The 12,761-nt window shown below is 43.5% G+C and overlaps 1 protein-coding gene across 3 annotated transcripts; it reads left to right on the forward strand.

Annotated features, from left to right (window-relative positions):
- Positions 1-1,822: 1,822 nt before the first annotated feature.
- INCA1 (inhibitor of CDK, cyclin A1 interacting protein 1) lies at positions 1,823-12,756 on the forward strand. 3 transcript variants are annotated; one of them, XM_060204256.1, is made up of 7 exons: positions 1,823-1,942; positions 2,783-2,880; positions 8,673-8,786; positions 9,116-9,155; positions 9,416-9,588; positions 12,055-12,214; positions 12,382-12,756. In XM_060204256.1, exons 1-7 carry the CDS (start codon positions 1,883-1,885, stop codon positions 12,526-12,528), a joined length of 792 nt encoding a protein of 263 aa, XP_060060239.1. In that variant the 5' UTR covers positions 1,823-1,882; the 3' UTR covers positions 12,529-12,756. The 3 variants fall into 3 exon arrangements, with proteins under 3 accessions (XP_060060239.1, XP_060060241.1, XP_060060240.1); XM_060204258.1 differs by lacking the exon at positions 8,673-8,786; XM_060204257.1 differs by lacking the exon at positions 1,823-1,942 and having other exon boundaries at positions 2,683-2,880.
- The last annotated feature ends 5 nt before the right edge of the window (positions 12,757-12,761 follow it).

Here is a 12,761-nt window from a genome sequence, read left to right on the forward strand (position 1 = left end):
AATTCCAGTGGTCTGGGAGTTGGCTCAGTGGATGAAGTGCTAGACTCTCAAGCTTGAGGTCCCAAGTTCAATCCCCAGCAGCACATGTACCAGAATGATGTCTGGTTCTTTCTCTCCTCCTATGTTTCTCATTAATAAATCTTAAAAATAAAAAAAGAAGAAAGAAAGAAAAGAAAAAGAAAGTCGGGAGTGGGGCAGTAGTGCATCAGGTTAAGCACACATGGCGCAAAGCGCAAGGATGGGCATAAGGATCCCGGTTCGAGTCCCCAGCTCCCCACCTGCAAAGGAGTCGCTTCACAAGCGGTGAAGCAAGTCTGCAGGTGTCTATCTTTCTCTCCCCCTCTCTGTCTTCCCCTCCACTCTCTATCTCCATTTCTCTCTATTTATCCAAGAACGACAGCAACAATAGTAGCTACAACAATAAAAAAAAAAAAGGGCAACAAAAGAGAATAAATTAAAAAATATTAAAAATTTAAAAAAGAAAGAAAAGAAAATCCCATGGTTAGGATTTGCTGTATCATACAAGACCTTATCATGGTTTATGCCATTTAATGCTATTTACATATAGCTGTACCTTATATAGTGACACAAGCAGTTGCTTCTGATCTCCCTGGTCTAAGACTATAGGTGATTTAATATTTCAATTAAACAGTTGTTATTAGAAATGTATAAAAAATTTGAGCCCACTGTTAAAATTCAATCAGGTTTCCGATTTGAAACCTTAAGTACTTAATTGAAGGAATATATACTCAGAACCAGGGTCTATGCATTAAAAAGTTCAAGAGTTTCAACCTATTTTCCCCCTCCCATATTGATTAAATAGTGATTTATAGGATTATAAGTTAATAGAAATGTATTTTAATACCATACCCACCACCAAAGTTCTGTGTCTCCACCCCCTATAGTGAAGCTAAAAATCTACCCTCTCCCCCAACCCAGAGGTTGTTTGTTTTTAAAGATTTTTTTTAAGAATTTATTTATTTATTCATGAGAAGATAGGAGGAGAGAAAGAACCAGACATCGCTCTGGTACATGTGCTGCCGGGGATCAAACTCAGGACTTGAGAGTCCAGTGCCCTACCCCAGTGCACCACCTCCTAGACCACCCACCCAGAGTTTTTTACTTTGCTGAAATACTCCGAAATTATTTCATATTCTTTTTAAAATATTTTATTTATTTATTTACTAATGAAAGGGATAGGAGGAGAGAGAAAGAACCAGACATCACTCTGGTACATGTGCTACTGGGGATTGAATTTAAGACCTCATGCTTGAGAGTCCAACATTTTATCCATTGCGCCACCTCTCGGACCACATATTTCATATTCTTATCTGCTTTTTCTGACCCCAACTGGTTCTCAGGTCATATCTCACCGCCCTTTAATTCTGGCTCTGTGCAACTGTTCTCTCTGTCAACGCCCCCCTTATTTTTTTTTTCCTCCAGAGTTCACTCAGAACCATGCCAGCCCTAGAGTCCACCACTCCTGGTGGCCATTTTTTCCTTTTTATTCAATAAGACAGAGAGAAACTGAGAGGGGAGGAGGGAAAATAAAGAGGGAGGAAGAAAGACACCTGAAGACCTGCTTCACCACTTGTGAAGCATCCCCACTGTAGGCGGGGAGTGGGGGACTTGAACACCAGTTCCCGATGCATTAAGGACTATGTGGGCTTAGCCAGGTGCACCACTGCTCGGCCCCCCACTCACCCTTTTAAAATATGTTTACTTTTTAAAAAAATATTTATTTATTTATTCCCTTTTGTTGCCCTTGTTATAATAATATTAATATATATAATAATATATTGTTATAGTTATTATTGTTGTTATTGATGTCATTGTTGTTGCATAGGACAGAGAGAAATGGAGAGAGGAGGGACAGAAAGAAATGGAGAAAGACAGACACCTGCAGACCTGCTTCACCACCTGTGAAGTGACTCCCCTGCAGGTGAGGAGCTGGGGCTCGATCCAGAATCCTTATGCCCGGTCCTTGCATTTTGTGCCAACTGCGCTTAACCCGCTGAGCTACCGCTGACTCCCAATATATTTACTTTTTAGCCAGAGCACTGCTCAGGTCTCCTTTACAGTAGTGTCTGACATTGAACCTGTGAGCAGTGAGCCTCAAGCATGAAAGTCTTTTTGCATAACTATGATACTGTCTCTTCAGCTTCTGCTCACCTTTTCCCCCCAATGGATAAAAAATTCAATTTGTCCTTTCCTCATCTGTCAGCAACTGATTGTTCTTTTTTAAATGATTTTATTTATTCTTTTAAATATTTATTATTGGATAGAGACAAAAATTTAGAGGGGTAAGGGAGATAGAGAGGAAAAGAGACAGAAAGACCCCTGTAGCCCTGCCTTACCACTCGTGAAGTTTTCCCCCCTGCAGGTGGGGGGCCAGGGGCTTGAACCTGTGTCCTTGTGCACTGTAATGTGTGCACTTAACCAGGTGCGCCACCGCCTGGCCAGCAACTCGCAAAGCTTTCCCCCTGCAGGTGGGGATCGGGGGCTCGAACCCGGGTCCTTGCACATTGTAATACATGTGCTCGACCAGGCGCGCCACCACCCGGCCCCTAGAAATTTTATTTTCTTTATCTTTTGCTACATACATTATTTCTTATGCTCACCAACTTCAATTTGTTCAGCAAATAGAAATGACCAATACTAGAAATACCTTTTCAATTCTTTTTCAGAATCCACACATCCCCTTTCCAATCTCTACATCTGCTATAGCTCTAAACCCTCCACAACCAATACATGAATAAATCTTTTTCCATTATCTTCCCAGCACTTCCCAGAAGCAATAAGGAAATTCAGTCCAGCTCTGCAACCTTGTCCAGCCATGCAGTTTCAAGAAGATGGAGACAATCACATTCCTTTTGCCAAGTGAGTCCTCCCCACTGAGTTGGGAGGATGGGGACAGGATGGAGGGAAGATTACATGTCTGGGTTCTTCCCCTGAGAGGATTAGGAAATAAAGAAGAAGAGGAGGTTTCGTGTCCGTTCTCAGGCAATTGGTAATTCATCGATTTAGTCAGCAAAAGCTTAGTAGTTTTTAGTACTGCAATATTCTGAGCACTGTATTAGGCCCTGGGGATCCAGCAATTAGAAAGATAGCATTCGGGGAGTCGGGCGGTAGCACAGTGAGTTAAGCGCGCGTGGCGCAAAGCGCAAGGTCCAGCATAAGAATCCCGGTTCTAGCCCCGGCTCCCCACCTGCAGGGGAGTCGCTTCACGAGCGGTGAAGCAGGTCTGCAGGTGTCTATCTTTCTCTCCCCCTCTCTGTCTTCCCCTTTTCTCTCCATTTCTCTCTGTCCTATCCAACAACGGTGACATCAGTAACAACAACAATAGTGACTACAACAAGGGCAACAAAAGGAAAAATAAATAGAGAAATATAAAAAATTTAAAAAAAAGATAGCATTCCTGCTCATAGCATTTATATTCTAGAAAGAGGCAATAGAATGCATAGATAAATAAGGATAATTTCAGCTAATGATAAATATCATAAAAATAAAGCAGAAATAAAACACAAAAGATTTTCATGCCTGTGGGGGGCCGGATGGATGGTGGATGGCAGCGCCAGCCTCTAGTTGAGCACAGGTGTTATAATTTGCAAGGACCAAGATTCAATCCCCTGCCCCCCACGTGCAGGGAGAAAGCTTTGCAGGTGGTGAAACAGTAATATAGCTGTCTCTCTCTCTGTCTTTTTTTTTTTTACTCCAGCGTTATGGCTGGCAGCCTTCTACCCCCCCCCGCCTCTTTTCTTTACTGGATAGAACTGAGAGGCTTCCCCTGCAGTTGGGGAGTGGGAGCTTGAACCTGGATCCTTGCGTGGGTCCTTGTGCGTAGTACTATGTGCACTTAACCAGGTGCACCGTGGCCTGGACCCCTTTCCCATCCCTCTCGATTTCTCTCTGTCTCTATCAATAAATAAATAAAATATTTTTTGTATTTTTTTTTTTACCAGAGCACTGTTCAGCTTTGGCTTTTGGTGGTGCGGGGGATTGAACCTGGGACTTTGGAGCCTCAGGCACGAGAGTCTCTTTGCATAACCATTATGCTATCTACTCCCGACCTTAAATAAAATATTTTTTAAGATCTTAAAAAAATATATATTCATACCTGAGGCTCTGGTGTTCCAAGTTCAAACCCCAGCACCATCATAAGCCAGAGCTGAGCAGTGCTCTAGTATATTTATCTACCTGTCTTTCATTGAAATTAATTAAATATAAAAAATAAATAAAAGGAGGGTCTGGTTGAGCGCACATGTTATAGTGCGCAAGGATCCAAATTCGAGCCCTTGGTCCCCACCTGCAGGGAGAAAGCTTCAAAAGTGGTGAAGCAGGGCTGCAGGTGTCTCTCTGGCTCTCTCCCTCTCTCTCACCCCCTTCCCTCTCAATTTCTGGTTGTCTCTATTAAATAAATAAGTATAATAAAAATCAAATTTAAAAATAATAAATACATAAAGAAAGCGTTTAAGAAACAATGATTACTCTCAGCCTGGCAAACTATCGCACTTGGATAGTATTCTCTTTTGCCATATGAGCAACCCAGGGTCAATCCCAACTCCCACCACATTGAAGACTGTGGTTGATCTGTCACCCTCTCTATATACTTACTCATTCATTCATTCATTCATTTTTTAATATTTATTTTATTTTCCCTTTTGTTGCCCTTTTTTTAAATTGTTGTGGTTATTATTGTTGTTATTGATGTTGTCGTTGTTGGATAGGAGAGAGAGAAATGGAGAGAGGAGGGGAAGACAGAGAGGGGGAGAGAAAGATAGACACCTGCAGACCTGCTTCACCCCCTGTGAAGCGACTTCCCTGCAGGTGGAGAGTCAGGGGCTCAAACCGGGATTCTTATGCTGGTCCTTGTGCTTTGCGCCAAGTGCACTTAACCCGCTGCGCTACCTCCGGACTCTCCATTCATTCATTTTTAACCAGAGCACTACTCAGCTCTGGCTCATGGTGGTGCTAGGGATTGAACCTGGGACTATGAAGAGTCTCTTTGCATAACCATTATGCTATCTTCTCTCTCTTCTCTCTCTCTCTCTCTCTCTCTGCCTCTCTGCCTCTCTCTTAAAAAGGGGTGGGATTGAACAGTGGTACTTCTGACTGAACACACTTGTTACCATGAGCAAGGATCTTAGTTTAAGTTCCAGTCCCCACCTGCAGGAGGGATGCTTCACAAGTAGTGAAGCAAGACTGCCAGTGTCTCTCTCTATCCCTCTCTCTTTTTATTATCTTTATTTATTTATTGGATAGAGGCAGCCAGAAATTGAGAAGAAAGGGGAGATAGAGAGAGAGAGACAGAAAGACACCTGCATCATGGCCTCACCATTACTGAAGCTTTCCCCCTGCAGATGGGGACTGGGGACTTGAACCCAGGTCCTTTTGGATTGTAACATATTTGCTCAACCAAGTGTGCCACCACCCCACCCCTCTCTCTATCCCTCTCTATCTTATCCTTTCCTCTCAGTCTTATAAAATATAAGAAGGAAAAAAGGGGGCGGGGCTGAATGGCCACTCGGAGCAGTGGATTTGTCGTGTAGCCACCAAGCCCCAGTGATAACCCCTATGGAAAGTAAAAAAAAAAAAAAAAAAAAAAGGGAGTCGGGCTGTAGCGCAGCGGGTTAAGCGCAGGTGGCGCAAAGCACAAGGACCGGCATAAGGATCCCGGTTCGAACCCCGGCTCCCCACCTGCAGGGGCGTCGCTTCACAGGTGGTGAAGCAGTTCTGCAGGTGTCTGTCTTTCCTCCTCTCTGTCTTCCCCTCCTCTCTCCATTTCTCTCTGTCTTATCCAACAATGACAACAACAATAATAACTACAACAATAAAAAAAACAAGGACAACAAAAGGGAATAAATAAATAAAATAAATATTTTTAAAAAATTTACTCACTGTTTTATGCAGAACAGATTGTTCTGCAGGAAGAAGAGGAGGAGGAGGAGGAGAAAAAACATTGCAACAGTTCAGGCAGAGTAAATGAGCTGGAATGTAGTAGTAGAATTAGGAATGGTCAGATTTTGTGTCTTTTTAAAACTTTTTGTATTCTTTTTATTTATTGGATAGAGACAGAAATTGAGAAAGAAATAAAACATAAGTAGAACCTGAACTGGAAAAAAAACATACATATATGTATATATACATATAGTAAATAAATAAATTACAGAAAATTAAAAAAAAAAGAAATTGAGAAGCAAGGTGAGATAGACACCTGCAGCACTGCTTCAACACTCTCCCTTCAACAGCTTTCCCCCTGCACGTGGGGACTGGGGGCTCGAACCTGAGTCCTTGTGCTTTGTAAAGTGCACTCAACCATGTGCACCACCACCCAGCCCCCCTCTTTTTTTTTTTTCCATAGCACTGCTCAGCTCTGGTTTCTGGTAGTGCTGGGACCTTTGATGCCTCAGACATGGAAGTCTTTTTGCATAACCATTATGCTGTCTCCCTAGCAGGTTTTTAAATTTTTTTTTAATTTACTTACTTATTTTCCCTTTCGTTGCCCTTGTTTTTTTATTGTTGTTGTCATTATTGTTGTTGTTATTGATGTTGTCATTGTTAGATAGGACAGAGAGAAATGGAGAGAGGAAGGGAAGACAGAGGAGGGGAGAGAAAGATAGACACCTGCAGACCTGCTTTACCGCCTGTGAAGCGACTCCCCTGCAGGTGGGGAGCCGGGGGCTGGAACCGGGATCCTTGTGCTCTTTTTTTGTCTTTTTAAAAATGTGTAGGTGGTCAGGTGATAGCCCAGTGGGTTAAGTGCTTGTGGTGTGAAGCACAAGGACCAGTATAAGGATCCGGGTTCCAGCCCCCGGATCCCCTTCTGTAGGGGGGTCATTTCACAAGTGGTGAAGCAGGTCTGCAGGTGTCTATCTTTCTCTCCCCCTTTCTGTCTTCCCCTCCTCTCTCCATTTCTCTCTGTCCCATCCAACAACAATGACAACAATGATAACTACAACAATAAAACAAGGGCAACAAAAATGAATAAATATTAAAAAATAAATAAGTATTAAAAAATAATAACCACAACAATGATAAACAAGGGCAACAAAAAGGGAAAAAAACAGTCTCCAGGAGCAGTAGATTCATAGTGCAGGCATGAGCCCCAGCAATAACCCTGGAGGCAACAACAACAACAAAAAAGAAAAACATGTGTGCATTAATGAGAGAAAGGAGCAGAGAAAGAACCAGAATATCACTCTGGCACAGGCAACACTGAGACCCAAACTCTGGAACTCATGCCTGAGAGTTTGATGCTTTATCCACTGTTCCACCTCCCATGCTGCAAATTTTTATATTTCTCAATGTAGAACTGACAAAAATTACTGATCAATTGTATGAGGGAGGTGATGGAAAGTAAAGCATTCTAGAGTGTTTGTACTAACAACTGGACGTTTGGAATGTCTTTCAGAATGCTGTGAAGATGTTGAGTGGTCAGTTGGAAACTTCACATTTCTTTTCTTTGTGTTTTTTTCTAGATAGAAGTATAGGTCTGGGAGTCTCCACCACACTAGTTGTGTTTAAAGTTGAGTTCTGAGTGAGATCACCTATGGAAAAATAGAGGTGGAGGGGGCCAGACAGTGGCACATCTGGCGAAGTGCTCACGTTACAGTGCGCAAGGACTCAGGGTCAAGCTCCTGGTCCCCACCTGCAGGGGGAAAGTTTCACAAGTGGTGAAGCAGGTCTGCAGGTGTCTCTCTGTCTCTCTCCTTCTCTATCTCCCCCTCTACTCTCAATGTCTCTGTTTTTATCCAATAGTAAAATAAGTAAATAAACAAATAAAACAGTGCAAAAAAAAAAAAGAATAGAAAAATAGAGGTGGAGAATTAAAAAGTTCAGGCCTGAGAGGTGGCATAATAAATAAAGCATTAAACTCTTAAGTATGAGGTTCTGAGCTCAATCCACAGCAACACATATTGCCAGAGTGATGCTCTGGCTCTCCCTTTACCACCATAAATAAATAAATATTTAAAATGACACAGCCCCTTTAAAAAGCAAAGTCCATGCCTAAGCCCCAGTATACTCTCCTAGAGACCAGGATAATCATCATTCACTTTGAGGGCTTTTAAAGGTGACAAGCAGTTTCTCAAGTGACTCTACATCCCAGCACTCAGTATATTAATCCTTCTACTACAAGGGACAAAGCAAGAGTAAACAAGAAATTCTAGGGGTCAGGGGAGATAGCATAATGGTTATACAAACAGAGTCTCCTGCTTGAGGCTCCTAAATCCCAGGTTCAGTCCCCTGCACCACCATAACCCAGAGTTGAGCAGTGCTCTGCTAAAACAAACAAACAAACAAACAAACAGTTTAACAACAAGTTCTACTGCCCTGAATTCCTGAACTGACTAAAGAATTCCTTGCTATAATATCACCTAAAGAGCCAAGGTCATCTTTAACTTGTTAAATATGATATTCTCTTTTGTGGCATATAGAAGCTTGAGATTCAGTGAGATCTGAGTTTCAAACAATTGCTACTCTCCACTCTCACATCAGTGCTTCTGTCCTTTCAAGCCAAAGGTCTCACCACCTTACTCAAATAAAATGCATAATAGAGCACCTGACATGAGTAGCTGTATGGTCCTATGGGAAACAAGGCACCTATATCCCTGGAATGAATAGATGCTGGAAGGGAAGAGAAAGACTAGAACCCTACCTTGCTTTAACTTCAGGTGTTCCAGGGTGGTTAGCCGATCTCCACCCCACAGCTTGCCTTCCCAGAGCCGCAGAATGACACCCCAGCATTATGGAGACTGTTTCTGGGAAAATCTTAGCCAAAGGCCGAGGTGGGTAGAAATGGAGACAACAGGAACTAACAGCAAGTGAGTTGGTTTGACTGTACAATATTAAACTATTATAGAGCCTTGTATCAGGGTGGGGACTTCTCAGAAGAGACCACAATTTGCGGAATACAGCAGGATCCTGGGGGTATCCCAGCACTGATGAGGGCTATCACCTATCTCAATAAGCCCTAGTCTGGGGATAATTACCCTCCCCATCACACTGAGGGACACTGTCGTTCCTAATGCCAAATGAAGTGATGTAGGGAAAGGTCATTAGAGAAACTGCCTGGATGGTGCTGCCATTTACAGTAGCCCCTCTCTGTGTTTCACAGCCCTGCCTGGATGGAGGAACAGTACATCCCCCCCTGGCTGGTAGGACAAACTTACCACTCTTCAATTCTTTTTGGTTAAAACTGTACCTCCTGCCATTCTGTCCCTAGATCTCCTTAGTACCCCTTCCTTTGTTATTTCCCTACTAGTGCACTGACCAGCCCCTCATTTCTATGAATCACTCATGTTTTCCAGATCACAGCTATGTCTTCATGATCTGGGTTTCCCAAGACCTTTTCCTACCTATTTCAGTCCAAGTTCCCTGAGAGACGCCATTCTGCCCTTTGCCTCCTTTTACTCAGCCTGGTGTGTATCGTCCCGAGGGCCTCCCACCCCCTGAGATGCTTTGCAGAAGGAAGAGGAGGAGATCACATTTGTCTGCAGTGCAGCAGGCACATGGGGGCATCCCAGCCCGGGTAAGGGCTGTCACCTATCACCTGGAGGATCTCCGGAGAAGACAGAGAAATGTCAATGAGTAAGATGGGCAGGCTGGTTTGAACTAAGGAGACATGGCTAAGGAGTAGATAAGATTGGGAGTCGGGCGGTAGCGCAGCAGGTTAAGTGCACATGGCGCAAAGCGCAAGGACTGGCATAAGGGTCCCGGTTGGAGCCCCCAGCTCCCCACCTGCAGGGGAGTCACTTCACAGGCTGTGAAGCAGGTCTGCAGGTGTCTCTCGTTCTCTCCCCCTCTCTGTCTGCCCCCCTCTGTCCATTTCTCTCTGTCCTATCCAACAATGACGACATCAGTAACTAACAATAATAACAACAATAAAACAAGGGCAACAAAAGGAAATAAATAAATATTGAAAAAAAAAGAGTAGATAAGATTAAGGTCCAAAAGGTGGTGCAGTGGACAAAGAATTGGACTTCAAGCATGAGATTCTGAGTTCAATCCCCAGCAGTAATTTACCAAAGTGATGCCTGGTTCTTTCTCTCTTCCTCCTATCTTTCCCATTTATAAATAAATAAAATCTTTTGAAAAATATTTATTTACTCCCTTTTGTTGCCCCTCTTTTATTGTTGTAGTTTTTAAAATATTTATGAAAATCTTTTTTTAAATATTTATTTATTCCCTTTTGTTGCCCTTGTTGTTTTATTGTTGTAGTTATGATTGTTGTTGTTATTGATGTCGTCGTTGCTGGATAGGACAGAGAGAAATGGAGAGAGGAGGGGAAGACAGAGAGGGGGAGAGAAAGATAGACACCTGCAGACCTGCTTCACCGCCTGTGAAGCGACTCCCCTGCAGGTGGGTAGCCAGGGGCTCGAACCAGGATCCTTAAGCCGTTCTTTGCTGCACCAAGTGTGCTTAACCCACTGTGTTACCACCCGACTTCCCGAGTCTTTTTTTTTTTTTTTTTTTTAATCAGAGCACTGCTCACTGACTTATGGTGGTGTGGGTGATTAAATTAAAAAAAAAAAAAACATATATATATATATATATATATATATATATATATATATATTTTTTTTTTTTTTTTTTTGCCTCCAGGTTTATTGCCGGGCCTCGGTGCCTGCACCACTAATCCACTGCTCCTGGAGACCATTTTTTCCCCTTTTGTTGCCCTTATTGTTTCATCATTGTTGTGGTTATTATTGTTGTTGTTGTTGCTGTCGTTGGATAGGACAGAGAGACATGGAGAGAGGAGGGGAAGACAGACAGGGGGAGAGAAAGATAGACACCTGCAGACCTGCTTCACCCCCTGTGAAGCGACTCCCTACAGGTGGGGAGCCGGGGCTCGAACCAGGGTCCTTGTGCTTCAAGCCACGTGCGCTTAACCCACTGCGCTACCGCCCGACTCCCTAAATAAAATATTTTAAAAGAGAGAGAGAGTAGATAGGACTTGAGGCATAAAACCCAGGAGTCAAACCTGGCACTCTGGCACTGCATATGCTATAGGGGTGCTGGAGGGGCCCTCTTATTCTCTGTCTCTTGTAAAATAAATAAACCATAAAAGGAAAAAGAAGGGGGAAAAGTAAAAAGAAGGGGTGAAGAACTTTGAGGGAACTGGAGATTATTAGAACCATGGACTTGGTACAATTGAAGCAGAATTTCTGTAATGTGGAGAGGAGGGAACTGAGGGATGGAGGACGAGCCAGCCACATGAGCTGGTAGGAGTGGAAACAGGATCACTGCAAACAGAATACTTTCCACAGAACTGGAGAATAGATATCAGTGTCTCCTCTTCACTTTGTGGACTGAAAGGAATATCAATCGGAAGGAAATGAAGTTGAGAGAATGTAAAGTAGAGAATAAAATTACTATAGCCCTAGGTCCCAGCAAGAAGTATTTTCGGACAAAAAGGTGAAGAATGGGGGGTCTGGCAGTAGCACACCTGGTTGAGTACCCTTGTTACCATGCACAAGAACCTGGGTTCAAGCTCCTGCTCCCTACTTGCAGGGGTGACACTTCATAAGTAGTGAAACATGTCTGCAGGTTTCTATCTTTCTCTCTCTATCTTCTCCCCTCTCAATTTCTCTCTCTCCTATCAAATAAAATAGAAAGAAAGAATTAAGTGGCTGTCAGAAGTGGTGGGTTCACAGTGAAGGCACCAAGCCACAGCAATCACATAGATAAATAAAAATAAAATTTTAGGGAGTCGGGTGGTAGCACAGCGGGTTAAGCCTAGGTGGCACAAAGCACAAGGACCAGTGTGAGATTCCTGGTTCGAGCCCCTGGGAGCCTGCAGGGGAGTTACCTCACAAGCAATGAAGCAGGTCTGTAGGTGTCTATCTTTCTCTCCCCCTCTCTGTCTTCCCCTCCTCTCTCCATTTCTCTCTGTCCTACCCAACAATGATGACATCAATAACTACAACAATAAAACAAGGGCAACAAAAGAGAATAAATAAATATTTAAAAAATTAAAAAAATATTAAAATAAAATTTTAAGAAAAGGTAAAGAATGTAGACAGGGGCCTCCTTCCTAAATCTAAATCTCTACAGACTGAAGAAAACCCAGTGGGGCAGTTCTGGGCCTGCATCTGAGCCCCTGGTACTTGGTAAAGATGGCTGTGGATCCCCCAGCACCAGCCAGTACTCCCATCTGGAAGAGGAGAGAGCAACCACGAAAGAGGACTATTCTCTCCCTCCTGGCAGGGCACAGGTATGGCTAGAGAGGAACTGGAGCTGGGGATGGTGGGTAAAGGGTGATGTTCTTGCCTGGTCTTGGCATGTCAAGAGTCAGGTTGGACAGCTGAATTTGAGAAGACAAAAATAAAGCAGAAGAAATCTACTTTTCCATTCCTTTTTAAATTTCTCTCATCCTCACAGCTGCTTTGGTCACCCTGGAGTCCTCTGGGCCAGGAGGGTTCTTGTGTCTCTGGGCAGCTGAGCTCTCTGGCTCCCTACAGCACTGTCACAGCCTATAGGAACTGCCTTTACAACCCCGGGGGGATGGAGCTGCAGCCTGAAGAGTAAGGAAACCACTGGACCCAAGAGCCTAGCACTGGCCCAGGAACCCAAGTCAAGTTCTCATCATTGGATTCTCCTTCTAGCATGTCATTTCCTTAAACTTAACTTTTCTTGTCCTCTAAAGTAGGCATTAAGAGGCCTTTTCGACCCACCCCTTCCACAGGAATTCCCCAAATCCTGTTGTCCCACGGGCCCCCCTGCCTGGCATTGCATTGTCCTCTGTTCTGTTATTAAAACGC

The sequence above is a fragment of the Erinaceus europaeus genome, chromosome 12, assembly GCF_950295315.1.
Source record: "Erinaceus europaeus chromosome 12, mEriEur2.1, whole genome shotgun sequence".
Taxonomy (NCBI): domain Eukaryota; kingdom Metazoa; phylum Chordata; class Mammalia; order Eulipotyphla; family Erinaceidae; genus Erinaceus; species Erinaceus europaeus.